Source organism: Scedosporium apiospermum (genome assembly GCF_000732125.1).
Source record: "Scedosporium apiospermum strain IHEM 14462 chromosome Unknown SEQ_SAPIO_0044, whole genome shotgun sequence".
In the NCBI taxonomy this organism is placed as follows: domain Eukaryota; kingdom Fungi; phylum Ascomycota; class Sordariomycetes; order Microascales; family Microascaceae; genus Scedosporium; species Scedosporium apiospermum.
The window spans coordinates 1021703-1038099 of NW_015971745.1; the positions used below are offsets into that span (position 1 = coordinate 1021703).

Sequence of the window (16397 nt, forward strand, 5' to 3'; positions counted from 1 at the left end):
CGAGCCGTCCCGTCGTTCATTCGAAGACACCATCGTGGTTCGACTTGGGGATAGCTCCCTTCCGACCAGTCTCTGAAGTGGCGCGGAAATAAATAACCGCATCGGCGGGGAAGGGCGAGCGGCGCTATCATAGTGTAGAATACTTGGGATAATAATTGTATCCTATACATGCGGGAAAGGAGGTTGGGGAGGAGAGCGGCAGATGGTACGGAATATGGGGGAAATCTAAGACTAGGAGGAAAAGGTTAGATCGTGGGCACCTGGGGAACAATTACAAAAAGAAGAGATCATGGCGTGAGGCGAGAACCCCAAAGATGTGGCCAAATATCGCATCGAAACAGGGCTTCATCATACAATGGGCGATGTCTTGGAGAGATATGGTCGCATCTCATGGTCAACAAGCCGTCACTTGCGCGATTCTGGGGCAGTCGTCTCCCTTCCGAGTCTTTCTCTTTCTCTTATCCGCCAGGAACTGCGCTGATTGTCTCTGGCTCACTCTCGCTTGTCTCATTGGCCCGAGCACATGGCGGATCCGGCTCAGGGGAGCCAGGGGTTGTGATTGGTCGTATTTCCGGAGAGGAGAACGGGAGGAGCCTTCGCTGAAGCTCCGAATGATAAGCAGAAGTTCAAAGCCCGGAGAAGATGTGTTGTTGGTTTGCTGGCTTGGATGGTTCTTGAGGGGGAACTAAGACTACGGGGAAGAAGAAGTCGGGTTGGGGGCCACGGTACGGTGTGGGCTTAATAGACGCCTCCCATTCGACAGTTCGACCGTGGCTGTTAAAATCGTCCATTCGGGCAGAAACGTGGTCGTACTCGAAGCAGGAAACAGACCTTTGACCTGACGGGCCCAGTGCAACAGCGGACGCAACTCAGACCGTCTCTTGCACCCAATGACGAAGATGTTCGGAAGGAAATGCCAATTTGCACTCAACACACGTACTCGCATCACGTACGATGTATCCTCTTGCGTGGCCAAGCCCTATTGCATAACAAAATAATAGTAGAGTAATAGAAAAAACCCGAGAGGGGCCCAAAAAAATACGAAGTATCAGTGAGAGAGTGAGAAAGGGGCAGACAGGGACAGCAATGAGAGACGAAGGAAAAAGGAAAAGAAAATGAGCCTTGCGGCAAGCAACAGGAGGAAGCTTCGAGCGAATCAAAGTGACGCGAATATGTACCGACTATTGAGTATTTTCGTCTGGCGTTGGATTGAGGCAAACTGTGTGACATCATGGATGAGCCCAAGGTTGAGAAATAACAACGGCACGAGATTCACTGTGGATGTTGAGGGTCAAAGTTTGGTAGCGTCACAAATCACCTGCTGGTGTACTAGTTTATGTTCCTTCGTATTTAAGGTTGCGCCTTCTTTCCGGTGTATTGCTCTACGCCTGGACTCAGTACTGAGGTCGTCCAACGAAGCCGGTTCTCAGCTCCTGCCATCGAACTAAACTAATCATGCGCGTTAATCACGAGGCCTGGCCAGCTTCAAGCCTAGGAAAGAACACCCAGTGACGGTGCTCAACAGTCGGAAAACCATTATTTGGAAGTGCTATTACAAGTCAACGCATGGAAGCCAGAGGAATCAATTGGCCAACTTGGGAGGAATCGGGCAACCCATGACAATTGTCTCTGCCGTGTAGCCATCCAAACATTGAAGATTCAAATATCAAATATACATGACTGCTCATCACGCCTATCCTCTCTTCCCAACAGATCAGTGACTGCTGTGATGATGACGATGAACTTCTCAGAGCACGCAAGTGGTAGTTTACCTGCCTCGGTCCAGGCCCGGCCAGCCAGGCGATGAATCAAATGTCCTGCGTGTTTGGATCCTGGCGAAACAAGCTTGCTGATCCCTTGACCCACCCGACTTTGCGCCGGAGAGTCGAACATTGAGCAAACCGCTAATCTTGATAGCGACAAGTCGCCAAACCACACAACGCACTAGTGCAACCGGGCACGGTGCCCCTCGATTGGGTAACATTGGATCATTGGGCGGCCTCAATGGGTCCTTCCTCTTAGTTCTTGTCCTTGTGCAGTCCTTCACTCTAGTTCATCGTGTAAATACCCACAGCCTGCTGAAGTACACTAGTGTACGCTACACTCCACTAGTGAGTGTATGTACAATACAACGTTGAAAGTTGGACAGCTGGGAGTTATTATGGGGTTGATTAGAGACGAACTAACCTTTCTCAGTGTCTTTCGAAGTGGTTCTTCGGTAATTATTCGATTCATTGTTGTTCAAATGCACAGCTGCAGTGTAGTACTTCGTAGTGGACTTTGTAATGAATTGACACGAGGAGGCAACTCGGTGGTAATTCAGCAGCTTACGTATCAATTGATCCATTGACCGATCATCCATCAGGGTCAAGATCCACTGTCCTGGAATCCAAGACCCATCTTGATGGTGTCTGTCCAAAACTAACAGATGGGTTACAGTGTGTATTCTCTTGAGCCACACTCTTATCAGGAAATAGTCTTTGAACAGCCCAGAAGGAGTTGCATCATCTCTAGCCAGATGACCCCCCGGGATGAGTAGAAGCAATCAATTGATCTCTCAAGTTTGAAGCTTGGCTGTGCGCTGCCACCTGAATCGGATCGAATTTGCTTCTATTGATTCATCAATGTCCGCTATCAATTGTTTGCCCATTTTTCGTTTTTCGCATTGTGAAGTAGTACTTATACAGTGTGGGATACTCTGCTCGCACCTATTTGCCGTCTTGGCACCACATGTACAGATGTTGCTTGTGCGTCGCCAACCAACTTGTTGGTCTTGGGACTTGACAATTTACTGGACAGGCGCGGCGACCACTGCCCCTCCCCGAAATTCCGAAGAAGGCAAAAAAATCTACCTATATAACAGTGCCCCGCACCTGATTTTAAGGTCTAGGTATATGTACTCCTACTCCCTCTTGCTCAGGCAGGAATTACTTTTGCAAAGGTATATTCGGACGGGATCAATTCCCGTATTCTTTTATTTCTTTTTTCCCCTGTTCTCGTTCTTGCAACATCTGAAGGTCCGTCGAAATTTCATGATCCTGAAGAGCTGGTCTGGCCCCTGTTTAAACCCGGAACTATAGCTCAGGAGCGCCGAGGCTACTTACTCGGAACGCTGTAGACCGCCTGTCTCCTTATCATTTGATCTTGGTTTTCTGCGTCGCATCAGCTGTCTTATCAGTCTCTATCTATCTGGTCCTGCTCGGGCTCGACTAGAGAAAGTCGGTTTGGGGCTTGGATATCTTTTTTCCTATTAACCTATCTCGTGTGTGTTGTTTCGAGGGCGCAATCGTGTCTCACCTCGGAAGCGTCATCTGCCCTAGCCTGTGTCAAATTTCGGGGTTCCTTTTCCAATATCACCAAACCCACATCCTGAGTCTTCCTCAAGGTGTGGTTGCTGTCTGGTGGTTGTCTCTCAGAACAGACCTAGGCAATTGAATCCTTTTCTTGGCCTGGCTCCTGCACGCACTCCCCGCCCCAATAACACGCATTACGCATACAACGCATCCTGTACCTCAGTATACAGCAAGCGCCCCTTCTGTCACTGCAGTCAGACTGTGTACGTATCCGTACCGCTCCTTCCTGCGTTCCTCCACCAGCATCGACGTCGGATGCACTTGCTCTCCGCAAACCTCCCATGTAAACGCTACCTTTTGGGACCGACTTGGAACAATCGGACTCTTCTAATTCAGCCCTGTCACCTTCCCACCCTTCACACTTTTTGCACACCTTTACCACCCTCAACTTCCCCTTCATTCCAAACCAAGCCTAGGCCTACGGCAGCCGCTTCCCTATTAATTCATACTTACAAACTACCCTCTCCTCGGTACACTACAGGGTACTGATCGATAACCGTACCCATACCTTATACAACCCTAGTCTCTTTTCTTCCTCTCACTTCTCCCTTTTTCTTATTTTACCCAATTTTTTTTTTTTTCGGCACGCCCCCCGGTCAGCCTCCATCTACGAATCATTCAACCCACACGTCCGTCGGATTCGCCAGATGCTGCTCACCTCATGTCAAGCTCGCCCCCTGCCAACGAGGATGCCGCTTCTGCTGCATCACTGAGCACAAGCATTTCGCCAGCCCTTCCTCTCACGCCATGCTCTCTGGACTCTCCCTCGCTGGGTGCGCCTCCAGAGTTCACCGGTCGTCAGGGCCATGCAACGACCCATCCACCATCTTCCTCAAACCCTGACACCGTCTCGCCCGTTGCTCTCGTCAATGATGCAACCACCCAAGTCACCACCACCTCCCTGACAACGCCAACCGCCATGGGCACTACCGCCGACAGCAACACAGGTCCTGCTCCTCAAAGTGCTGGTGCCACTCCCACGCCATCTTCTTCTCCTAGTGCTGCAAGAGACAACGCTCCCGCTCTTGCTGCCAACCTCAATCCCAGCATGCCGACCCAATCCCAAATAACCACCCCTGTTGCTTCGCCAAGTCCTCAATCTGACACCCACCATTCCGGAATGCCTGACCTTCGGTCTCAAGCTACCTCAGATGCCGGCCCGCCGCAGAATAAAAGGCCGCGCCCCCCTGCCTTTTTACATCGGCAGCCTGGCTCGTCCCTTCTAACTCAGGCCCTCGCTACCGCCCGCGGAATTCCTCCCCAACGCCCTTCCCCGCCTTCCACCACCACTGACCCTTCGGCGCCTCAGCCGTCTCTTACCAGTGCCTCCACTAACACACACACTACACCGGATACCACCTTGACACTCCCTCACCACCCGGCGATCCTCTCTAGACCTTCCCCAACTACTCGCCTAGACTCTGATCAACCGTCACGCAACTACCAAGATGACTTGTTTCAAGAAGCTGGCGACGCCGTGACACCAAAGGCTGCCAACTCGTTTTCGTCTACGACCATGGCAGCCTCGGCCTGCCAAGTCGTACCCTCGCCTACTACTTCTACTTTTCCTATCCCCGACACCTACCACCTCACTACCTCTCCTTCCCAGGCTTTGCAGGCCCACCCTACCACTAATACCATGATATTGGGCAACCATGGCTCCATGCTGTCCGCCATTGGCGGCAACCCCATCGATAGGTTTGAAAGGGAAATGAGAGAGATTGAACGCCAAAAGACAGCAAGGTCATTTTCTCATTCCTCTGACAGGGGAGATGCACCTGCATCCCAACCCTCTAGTGCCGCCGATCGGATGTCGGCCTTCTCAAGCAGGAGAGAGTCACTTGTCTCCGAAGAACGGCAATCCCCCACCAACGTTCGGATCTCTGACGCCCGTTACTCCGAGAAGATGTGGTCAATTGGGTCAGGTGATATCGATGGCGAGCAGGACGGTCATGTTGAAAAATCGGTCGCCAAAGCCATGTCCAGAGCGGAGCCCAACAATCGAAGTCGCAAGGCAAGCCATACCTTAGGCTTCTTTAGGGAGGGCCTTCCGGAAGAGAAGGCCAAGAAGAGGGATGTTAAGACGCCGAGCCAGATCAGAGCCAAGTCGGCTACTCGTCCTACTCAAACCCCAGGCAAGGATATCATCGCCGAAGAACCTACTCAAGCTGCCGATGATGGCCGGCTCACCATCGCCACTCCCACCTCGATTGAAAGCTTGCCGGCGGATCTCGTTGATTCTAATGCCATCCCGTCCGCCCGTCACACGCGGCGAACCGCCACCATCGAAGAGCCTAACGGCCAATTGGACGCCTCGGCCTCACAGGTAACCTTCACAAGTGGTATAGACGCCTCGCTCCATGACGAGACGGAAGGCGAACCGTCAGGTCGCCGTCGGGATTCGACCGATAGTATTGAAATGGGAGACCAGCAAGATTACGGCGACGACTCGGGAGAGGAAAAGATCTCGTCCGCGCTCTTCCTTCCGCATCAAGACCCACAGGGTACCGACGATGAGAAATGCGGTGCTATACTCGCGCGCCCTTCGGCAGCGACCCGCTCTCAGTTACGAAGTCAGGACTATAAATCTTGGCTCGTCAAGGCTGGGGAGCCCGAACCCGAGGAGGATCGGACGCCGCCCTCGACGCCGCCCTCGTCAAAGGCGAGTTACAGCCATCGGCAGGTTAGCAAAGCTACAGAAGGAGACACGGACATGGTATGCGATGAAATCAAAATGATCGATGAGGCTGAAAGTATTATTCGTCCGGATGCCTTGGTTGTTCCACCGCCTACTCATGACGAGCAGTCGTACGATAACTTCCAGGCCCCTAAACAGCCCCTAGAGGCCATTGAACTTATTCCGTACAAACACCAGGTTGGCGGCCACACCACCATCTGGCGCTTTTCTAAGCGAGCCGTCTGTAAGCAGCTCAACAATAGGGAAAATGAGTTTTATGAGACTGTTGAGCGGTATCACCGTGATTTGCTATCGTTTCTACCTAGGTATGTCTAGTCCTCGGAGCCACATTGGAGTTCCGCTGCCGTACCCCTGTCATACATCTCTCTCGGCATGATCCAATCCAATGTGCTTTCCCATTGAAACTATGCGCTTTGGGCAATGTTGCTAACTTTCAATAGATATATTGGTGTGCTCAACGTTACTTTCCACAAGCTGCCGAAACGCAAGGCCGCGATTACGTCCAAGAGAGATGACGTTGCGCAGGAAAGGAATGGCCTTGCGCAGGATGCCCCGCATAAAGGTCAGGAGGAAGGCCAAAGCCAGACGCAGCCGGGGACCACAGGCCACCGTAGGATTGTTAGTCAGTCGTTCGCGAACGCGCCGGTTCAAATACCTACTGTCACGTTTGACGATAACAGACACATCATTCCGCGGAACCTACTTCAGCCTGAGTTTTCTGCCTTCGAGTCTGCGCCCAGTTACCGAAATACGTTCGGCTCTAACGGGGTGTTCAAGGCCCGGACTCAGAGTCGGATGAACCTTGATATTGGCACCAAGAGCTGGGGCGCGACGACGGTTAACAAAAAATTACGGAATGAAGTGTTCAATGACGCATTCCTGAAGCAGCCGGTCGCTATCCAGAAGCACCGCCGGCCTCATCGACGGCCCCCAGTCCCAAGACCATCTGGTGTTTCCAGTCAACCGTCTCTGAGGCCCGCGACTTCGGATTCTATTTTGCAGACCCATGAATGGCCAGGAACTTTCGAAAGCCGAGGTCAGCCCCAAGGTCCCGTCTCGGATTTCGCGACGGCGATTCAAGTGCCGGCGCGGTCTACTCTTCGCCACGAAGGCATCCAGGCGGATGAACTGAAAGATGTTTCCAGTCGAGGTTCTGAGGACGAAGTTAAGGACGTAACCGGGACTAGTGCTCCTGAACCCGAAACTCTGGTTGACCAGGTCTTATCGCAGAAGCGGAAGCGTCGATATTCTGGCAGTGGATTGCGCAGGAAGCCCCAAGTTGGAAGCGATTCGAGAGGTGACCTCCAGTACTTTGAAGAGGCGGACCAAGGCTCGTATCAGGCAGAAGAGGGAGAAGCGGTCTTTGCGCCAGCGGAGGCGGTGGAGTCAACAGTAATGCCGGATGCACTGGGCGATGCTGGCGACTACGTGGACTCGCCCGTCTCTACTCACCCCTCCGGGCTGTCGCCAGTGTTCAAGATTCCTAGGCCAGTCAATCCAAAAGAAGCGCAGACACAGAGGGATTCGCGTGTTGAGTATTTCCTTTTGCTCGAGGATCTGACGTCGGGCATGAAACGCCCTTGCATCATGGATCTCAAGATGGGCACCCGCCAGTATGGCGTAGACGCCACGCCTAAGAAGCGGGAGTCTCAAAAAGGGAAATGCGCGCGGACGACGTCGAGGGAGCTCGGAGTTCGAGTTTGCGGCCTCCAGGTGTGGGATGCAAAGAGCCAGACATACATTTTCCGTGACAAGTATGAAGGGAGAAGGCTCAAGGCTGGAGCAGAGTTCCAAGAGGCCCTTACACGCTTCCTCTACAACGGAATTGACTATTACAGTATTCTCCGGCAAATACCCACCATCCTGCAGAAACTTGACCGGCTTGAGAGGATCGTAAAGGGATTACGAGGCTACAGGTTTTACGCGGCCAGCCTTCTCATGTTTTACGATGGGGACACTTCGACGGACGCCAGCGACTACGATACGTGCATCGACGATTCGACAACCGACGCGGCTACTGATGCAGAGGAGCCGTCCGCGCACAGACGAAGGAAGAAGAATAAGCGTGAGGTCGATTTTAAGATTGCCGATTTTGCCAACAGCATTACGGCAGCCTCACGTGTGCTGGACAGGCCGTGTCCGCCGCAATATCCTGACGAGCCCGACCGAGGATTCCTTCGTGGACTGTCCAGTCTGCGGAAGTACTTCCTGAAGATTCAAAGAGACACGCGGGCCGAGCTAGGTATCGAACCGCTACCGAGACACACGAGATTTGGAGAAGCGATGGCTCTCGACGAAGAAGAGGAGGGCTTCATTAGCGAGTGACGCCACCGTGGAGGGGGTCTGTCGTCATCGCCATTGAGCGTCGCGTCAGTATTGCTCTCCACTCTGGCAGTATAGATGGGGTGAAGCGAGTATGGGAATTGTGGAACGAGGCTCAACTAACAACAAGATAAATGACTTTTGTTGGGTTGATATAGACGTTTCGTCTTTCTTTCTTTCTTTTTTTTTTCTTTTCTTCTCTTCTCTTGTTCCATAATTTTATTCTGAGGGAACCTCTCTTATTTGTTCGGAGTGGAAGATGGTGCGGCTTCCTTGGCCACCATTGACAGGACGACGGGTCCACAACAAGGTATCACGGCCAATGACTGCATTTCGAGGAAGATGGCCAACATACCCCATGGTTTAGTTTTTCTCGTTTATTTTCTTTTTGTCTCCTTTTCTCGGGCATTTTGGAAGGCGTTGGCGGGCCAGAAAGGAAATTGCTATCTTTTTTTCTTTTCTTTCTTTGTACCTTCTATCTTTTCTTTGTTATTTCTCATGATCCTATTAGAACTTGGTGGGAGCAACGGTCATACCCTATTCATTCTTAAGAGGCACAAAATGGACACCTGTGTAGAGGAAATCAAATGGACAACCGGAAGTCTCTCTTTCATTTTTATTTTATTTATTTTTCTTCTCTTCACTCGCTTTCTATCTCGTTACCCAGGCTTTTGTGGGATACGGAAGCCAAGGATGATGACAATGGAGTTCTGAGGGGTTCACGAGATTGGCTCAAGGGATGATTGTGGTCAGGATCATTCTTACTTGTATTGTGTTAAGCGTGGGGATAAGGAGATAGATAAATAGGTAATAGAAAAAAAGACCGGCGTTTCTATCTCCGTTCTATTCTCATCCTCTCTCTCCCCGATGAGTGTAGAGTAATGAATTATCTACAATCTGTCACGACTTGCCCTCTTTCAACTTGGAAGCGGAGAGGAAAACGCCTCGGCTGGGTCCGAGCTTAGCACGGCACGTCGAAGTCGGCTCTCGGAAACGTATAGCTCATGGGGGAACCAGTTGGCAAGCTTCCCGCCGGGGACTCCGAGCCTGGGCTCTAGTTCCTCATCTTGTTTCCCCGCGACGAGGTCAGCGAGCGCACTTGCGCAGAGCCAGGCGTAAACCATGCCTTCACCATTGTAGCCGGCGGCGATCCATTCAGCAGGTTTAACGGCACCACGTTCATCGTCAGGTTCTTCTTCTTCTTTAGGCTCGCGTTCAGTAACAGGACTAGGTAACTGCCCAACGAAAGGCAGCCCGTCGCCCGTAACGGCAACGATGCCCGACCAGGCGGAATCCAAAGCGCCGCCCCAACTGGGAGAAAACACGGCGGGGAACACGCCAGCCAGATGTGCGACGGTGAGGGGATCGATATCGCCGTCGGCGGATGAACCCACCATGTCTCGCCCCTGATGTCCCGAACGGGCCCACCCGCCGCCGATGAGGAGATGCGAAGGAGGCCCCGGGCGCTGGGTCACGTAGTCAAAGCCGTTGGGGTAGATGATGCTCCAGGACCGCGACCCGGGCGGGTCCGGAGCCGGGAAGGCAGGCCCTGGTGTTTGGCAAGTCATGTGGGCTTTTACGGGGGCTAGGTTCGGCTTTAGGTTAGGGAGGAGATGGGTCGCGTAGGCGTTTGTGGCGTGGATGATGTGGTGGGCTGCGAAGGGGGCTGTTGCTGTTGAGGTGTGGACGAGGAACGGAGGGGATGAAGGGGAGGAGGACAGGGAGATGGAAGTTGCTGGTGTATGGGAGTGGATGGTAAGGCGGGATGGGTAGGTTTTGAGGAGGTAGGTCCAGAGATTGGTGACGAGGCGGTAGGGGAAGAGGGCGCCGGCTGGGTAGGAGATGGCGCCATACGGGAGCGTATTGAGGCCGAAGCGCTAAGTAGGTTAGTGCTGAAGTTGTAAAGGGCTCATATCAATCTATAAAGAAAACATGTTATTACCTCTCTTGCTTCAGCAGGTTCCCAAACGTGGACGTCCACCTCAGGCATAACCCTCCTCAACCTCTCCACCTTCCCCTTTGCCTCCTCAAACAAATCCCTCTCCAGAAAAACATCCACCGTCTCAACATCCCTAAACTCCGTCTTCCTCTCCTCTTCATCGACCCCCTCATCCAGCACCTGACAAACCTCCCTAAAACACTCCAAGTGCCTCATCTGAAACCTCACCAGTTCAACGGCCCTCTCCTCACCGAACCGCCTCGACAGCTTGTCGAGCTCCTCGTAGGGCACGAGCTTGCAGTGGCCGCCGTTGCGACCCGTGGCGCCGTCGCAGTGGGATCGGGCGTCGAGGACGACAAGGTGGGTTGTGGACGGGGTTAGGGCGAGGAGGGAGGAGGCGGTTGAGGCGGCGGTTATGCCGGTGCCGAGGACGAGGATGGTTGTTGAGGCGGGGGAGGCACGGGGCGGAGACGGGGACGGGGATGGGAGGGGGATCCGGGATCGGGTCCAGTAGGACTCGGTTGGGTTGGGAGACGGCAGCATTGCGGGTGTTGCGAATGGAGAAAATTGCTTGTAAAGAAAAGTAGTGTGTAAGGTGGGATGTTGGATTTAGAAAGAGATGAGATGGAGAAAGACCGGTTCTGATGAAAATGGGATTCTATCACGACATTTTTGTCCTCAGTGTCACGACCTTATCTTCCGTCGGCCGCCGGGCGCATTTTTGTCGGTGATGGAATCAATGTGTCGGTGACGCCCGAGATGGGCTGAGCTCTCGCCCGAGACCCGACGCACACTTGACGATCATCGTGACTGTCTCGGCCGAAATATTATGGTTGGGAATGTACCTTTGTACTTCGTAATGGCATTAAATGGGACCGTATGTTTTGCTTGGTGTTGTCATTGGGAGGAGAATGAGAGGAAGAGGCCAAGAGAAGCTAGTAAGAAGCGTCCGCCCGCTCCACCTAAATTGGACCCCTCCAAAGGATCATGGGGATCATAGCCAAGGACCCCAACCAAAAGCGATTTCCTCTAAGCTTGTCTCGGGTATCCTAGTGTTTAGCAGTGGAGTCAATTGCTCCTCTGCTGTGAGCCATACGGCTTAGCTTCTATTACCGATGCCTGGGGATTTTTGTAGTCGTCAATTGATAGCCTGGACTGTTCGGGTGACAATTAAACTCGTGCTTCGTGATAATTAGTCCATGATGGCGGTCGGGAAGGAGCTTTGGAGCGAGAGCTCCTTCCTTCACTTGAAGTACTTCTGTACTTTGTCCGTCACCAACGCCCTTCGCCAGGAAGGCAGGTACACCCGAGCTCAGTGCAGGCAGTGGCATCCCAATTTCCCCATGTTACACTCCACTCACAGTCTCTTGTCTCTGCAAGAGGCGATGCGCCTTGAGCTTAGATCGAACCCATCGAGTTGATGCAATGCGTTTCTCCTGATTTTGGAAACCACTCAACCCCAGCAAGTTTCCATTTTAATATCTCCCATTTCTCCTTTAGGCGCTTCGCATTCCACATACAATAGCACCTTCCATTTGTCAGAGGATCGACTGATCGCGGGCAAGCCAAGTCCGTGGTGGGGTAAAAAGGTCAAGCAAGGTTAACAAACTCCGAGCTTCGATGACACTAGCTCCCTCCCGCGTTGCCTGCCTCGGGTTTGTTCAAACAGCTCATCTCATGACAAGCTACTTATAGTGCTTGTCTCCTCGGATGACAGAGAGAAGCACCTTCATTCCTCGTTTGAATTCAGCTTATACCCCACACCCAAGACATTTTGCAAAACCTATCACATCTTCATCGTAGAGGACCACATATACTACTTGACGTCATCATGCCAACCATTCGACTCGCTACCGCCTCTCCCGCAACTCAGCCCACGCTGAAGGAGACCCTTGCCCAGCTCGCGAGCATCGCCCGCCGCGCCGCCACCCCATCCGCTTCCAACTCGCAGCCGGCCGACATTCTACTCCTCCCCGAAGCCTATCTCGGTGGCTATCCCCGCGGATCGACATTCGGCGCTGCGGTTGGTGGTCGTACCGCTGAAGGCCGCAACGAGTATCTCGAGTACTTTAAGAGTGCTGTAGATCTGGGTGATATTGTTGGAGAGGCCGGCGCCGGCGCTGGAGATGCCTGGGTGAGGAGGGAGATTGGTGGGAAGAGGAACATCGCGGGACCTGGCCACAGCCATGACGAGCAAGTAAGAGGCGATGGGGCGAGGGAGGAGCTTGAGCGTATCGCGAGGGAAACGGGCGTCTTCCTGGTCGTTGGGTTAGTAGAGAGAGCAGGCGGCAGTCTTTATTGTGCCGTTGTCTATGTATGTCCGAATAAGGGCATTATTGGCAAGCGACGCAAGGTGATGCCAGTAAGTTCTGCCACTGTGAATCGAATATTCTCTTCTCCCCAACGTATGAAAGCATATCAATTGATTTAATATATCTATGGACAGACCGGCTCCGAACGACTCATCTGGGGCCAAGGCTCTCCCGCAACCCTTAAGGCTGTCACCACCACCATCCGGGGTGTTCGCATCAATCTCGTCGCCGTCATCTGCTGGGAGAATTACATGCCTCTAGTTCGCCAAACCGTCTACGCCCAGAACGTCAACCTCTACCTCGCACCGACCGCCGATGCGCGCGAGACATGGCTCAGCCTGATACGCACCATCGGAATCGAGGGCCGTTGTTTCGTCGTAAGCTCTAACATGGCTGTAAGGGAGTCGTCGAAACCCGCCGCCGCAGCTGTCACCGCCGCCACTGCCCACCAAGCAGTAACAGATGGAGCTGGCGCCTTTTCCCACGCGAGCGACGAATCGCCGCATCCCAGATCTCCCACTATTCCCCGCCGAAACTCCATCTTCGATGAGGATGGCAACGAGATTGTGCTCCCGGTGAAGCACGCTGGTAGTCCCCCTGCGACGACGAGGAGGACTCCCAGAAGGAACTCGATTATCTGCGAAGACGGCAACGAAATCATCCTTCCTGGTCCGAAGTCTCCAACTTCTCCTTTCGCTTCCAAGTTCCTGCAGTCGCCTCCCCCTCCTCTTGCTCGACATATTGCGCCGCCCGCGGACAACCAAGAATGGCTGAGCAGGGGCGGTTCGGTCATCGTCTCGCCGTTTGGCGATGTGCTTGCTGGTCCGCAGTGGGAAGATGATGATGGCATTATCTATGCTAGTGTGGACTTTGACGAGTGTATTCGCGGGAGGCTGGATCTTGACACGGCCGGCAGTTACTCGAGGTTAGTAGCTCCATTGAGGTCCGGATTTACAATATCTACGTTGGAAGCTAACCATGTCGCTTTTCATTTATTTAGGAATGACTCTTTCAAGCTCTCCGTGGAAGGACTGAATCTCGAGGCACTCCCCTACTGAAAAACGGAATAGAAAGAGGTAAATATCGAGTCATGTTCGAATTTGTAAAACGGGTATCAGAACAAAACTACCAATGTAAAAAAAACCCTCCGATCCTCCTTTCCTTTGTTCCGAGTTGCTCTGTAATACATCAAGACCGTTCATCTCTAATACAATAAGTCCCCTCTCGCCCCCCCTTGGCCCTTGTCTTCATGCGTGTGACCTGCTGGTCGTCGTCTTGATTTTGATCCGGGCTTGTAAAATGAGGGCAACATTTTTTTTTTCCTCGAGAAAGCGAGTCGAACGGTGCCGTCTAGACTGGATGTCGTTTTGAAAGACCAAAGTCCAGAAAATGCAGAAACATCTCTTCCGTTGCTGGAAAGGGCGAAATATACCCTTGTACCCTTTTTTTCTCGACGCCTTCTCCAAGTAAAACCAGTAAGAAAAGGAAACAGAAGTGAAAAAGGAAGAACCGTAAACACATAACTCATTGCAACAAGACTGGAAAAGGACGAATAAAAAACGACATGCAGTGACCGCCATCCCTCAACTCTACTAGGGATCGGCAGCCGATCCCTTTCCAGCCACAGAAAGAGCATCGGCCTTCTCGCCCTCCTTCTCAGCAGCGCCACTCTGCTCGGCATCCTCCCTAGGGCTCGCCAACGGTGGGCTCGCAACGCCCGCACTTCCGCTCCCGCTACCGCTAATACTCTCCGCGCGTCCATGCGAGATGAGCCCACTCCTCACACTCGCACCATCACCAACAATGCTCTGCCTAGCATAGATGCTATTCCGCTCGCTCTGCAACGCTGGACCAATGCCGACAGCCGAATAAATACTCGTACGCTCCGCCGCAGAAGCCGTAACCCTCGAGCCGCTCTGATGAAGGCCCGGAGTGGGCGGCATGGTAGATGCCTCGATGTTAGCGCTCAGGACGCTCAAGGGCAGACTCTCGCGGCTTCCGCCCCAGAGAGAGGAAGGGGCTAAGGCGCGCACGGACGCGTCGGTGTCGAAGGAGCGGCGGCGACGGCGCTTGCTCGAGGACGCGAGGGTGAGGATCGATGCGTTGTCGGTGAGGAGGTTATTGGCCGTCGCCATGGTGTAGGTAGTCGGGTGCGGGGCGAGGTTTTGCGCCATGTGCGGGGGGAGGGCGGAGGCGGGGGAGGTGGTCGGGAAGGGTTGGTTGAAGGTAATGGTTTGGGTGTTGTTGTGGGAGTGGTGATGCGTGTTATGTATGTTGCTAGCGTTGCCGCCGTTCGCGGCGGATTGGATAGTCGTAAGCGTCGTCGTCAGAGAGCGCACGGAGGCCGCGGGCGAGGAAAATGTGCTGTCGCCGCCTCGTCGGCCTCCCCCTACAGTACGAGTCGTTCCCGTAAGCGACGACGCGCCATGGGACGGCGCCGCGATAGATCTAGAGGTTTCGCGATCGGTCGAGACGGTGAGGGCCACGGATCTAGCACCCGACGTGGCGGGGGGTAGTCCCTCGAGGGAGGACGTCATAGAACGATGGCGCTCGAGAGAGGTTTCGCTGCCACTACCAGTCGATACCGAGTAGACGCTTTCGTGGCGCGGGCCGGGATACGAGGTTCCGTTGCCGACGTAGCCGGATTCCGGGTAGGGGTTGTTCTTCTTGCCCGTTCGGCGCTTGGCGTGCATTCGCATCGAGTAGTTGAGTTTGGACGCGGGTCGGGCGGCGCCTTCGCCAGAGGACGAGGCTTTAAAGTTGGTGAGCTTCTTGACCCATGTCGAGAAGGGCCTTCTTCTGGGGGAGCGGTCGGTGCGCTGGTCTGTAGGCTTGCGCGTTAGCCGGGAATAGATTCGAAGGCACATGGTGACGTGGGTGTCATGGTCTGTTTGAATGGGATCGAGGAACACCTTGCGGTGGAGGTTTGTTTGGGTGTGTTTTTCTTGACAAGGAGGGCCATGGTAGTAAAGAGGAATCAAAGGCCAAAAGCTAAACATACCGTGAGTAGGCAACATGGCCTCTGCAGTAGCCATTCGCGAAAGGACTCGAAGTTCTCGTCGTCTTGAGAGGCTGCGATGAGGGGAGAGAGGGGATGCAAGCGGACAGTAGCGGCAGCGAAGATAAAGAGGCTCCTCTTTTTGTTTAGTCTAGAGGTCTATGTAGTAATGGGAGAGCTAAGAAAGGGGACAGGTAAGACCAGAGTTGGGTGTTGAGAAGAAATCACAAAGTCAAGGCTGGAGGATGCAGAGTCTGTGTGTGTGCAGATGATTCTCGGGTGATCAGCAAGGCTAGGCAGCGCTGGAGATGCACAGCAGCTTTAGTGGGAGTTTTTAGCGAGCGTGAGGTCCCTAGAGGGATAGAATTGATTGCATTGATGTCTGCTGAGGCAGTCTGGCAGCAATGAGCTGGGGACCTTAAAGACCTGAAAGAAGCGGAAGCATGAATGTATGAATTAATTTGCTGCTGTTTGAGGAATGAGAATCAGGCTAAAACTGAGGCTATGTCATGGAAGAAATCTGGTGATTTGAAGATCCTGAAGAGGAATAAAGCAGCCAAGCCTGTGCTGATTGTGCTGATGGGGGAATAGTGAAACCCGACAAAGCACAGGGCAACAAAAGGTGTGGTTTGGAGCTGAGATGTGCTGGACAAGGGCGAAGGAAGACAAGGAAGAGCGGGAGACATCATGAAGCCTAAATCCGAGAATGTCCGGGACCGGGTGTGGGCAGTTGACGGCAGCTGATTGGATGAGAACAACCAGAATCTGGGGAAGA

At 53.2% G+C, this 16397-nt stretch overlaps 3 protein-coding genes and 1 pseudogene across 3 annotated transcripts; 2 read left to right on the forward strand and 2 right to left on the reverse strand.

Moving 5' to 3' along the window:
• Positions 1 to 4014: 4014 nt before the first annotated feature.
• On the forward strand, positions 4015 to 8376 carry SAPIO_CDS1122 (Inositol polyphosphate kinase; the record flags this gene model as incomplete). Its single annotated transcript, XM_016784476.1, has 2 exons — positions 4015 to 6356; positions 6492 to 8376. The coding sequence occupies 2 exons, from the start codon at positions 4015 to 4017 to the stop codon at positions 8374 to 8376; spliced, it is 4227 nt and encodes a 1408-aa protein (XP_016646031.1).
• Positions 8377 to 9290: 914 nt separating this feature from the next.
• Positions 9291 to 10855, reverse strand: SAPIO_CDS1123 (Uncharacterized protein; the record flags this gene model as incomplete). The annotated part of the gene is made up of 2 exons (XM_016784477.1): positions 9291 to 10250; positions 10316 to 10855. 2 exons carry the CDS (start codon positions 10853 to 10855, stop codon positions 9291 to 9293), a joined length of 1500 nt encoding a protein of 499 aa, XP_016646032.1.
• Positions 10856 to 12143: 1288 nt separating this feature from the next.
• On the forward strand, positions 12144 to 13682 carry SAPIO_CDS1124 (uncharacterized protein; the record flags this gene model as incomplete). The annotated part of the gene is made up of 3 exons (XM_016784478.1): positions 12144 to 12674; positions 12759 to 13549; positions 13625 to 13682. The coding sequence occupies 3 exons, from the start codon at positions 12144 to 12146 to the stop codon at positions 13680 to 13682; spliced, it is 1380 nt and encodes a 459-aa protein (XP_016646033.1).
• A 534-nt stretch (positions 13683 to 14216) lies between these two features.
• On the reverse strand, positions 14217 to 15491 carry SAPIO_CDS1125 (annotated as a pseudogene; the record flags this gene model as incomplete).
• Positions 15492 to 16397: the final 906 nt, after the last annotated feature.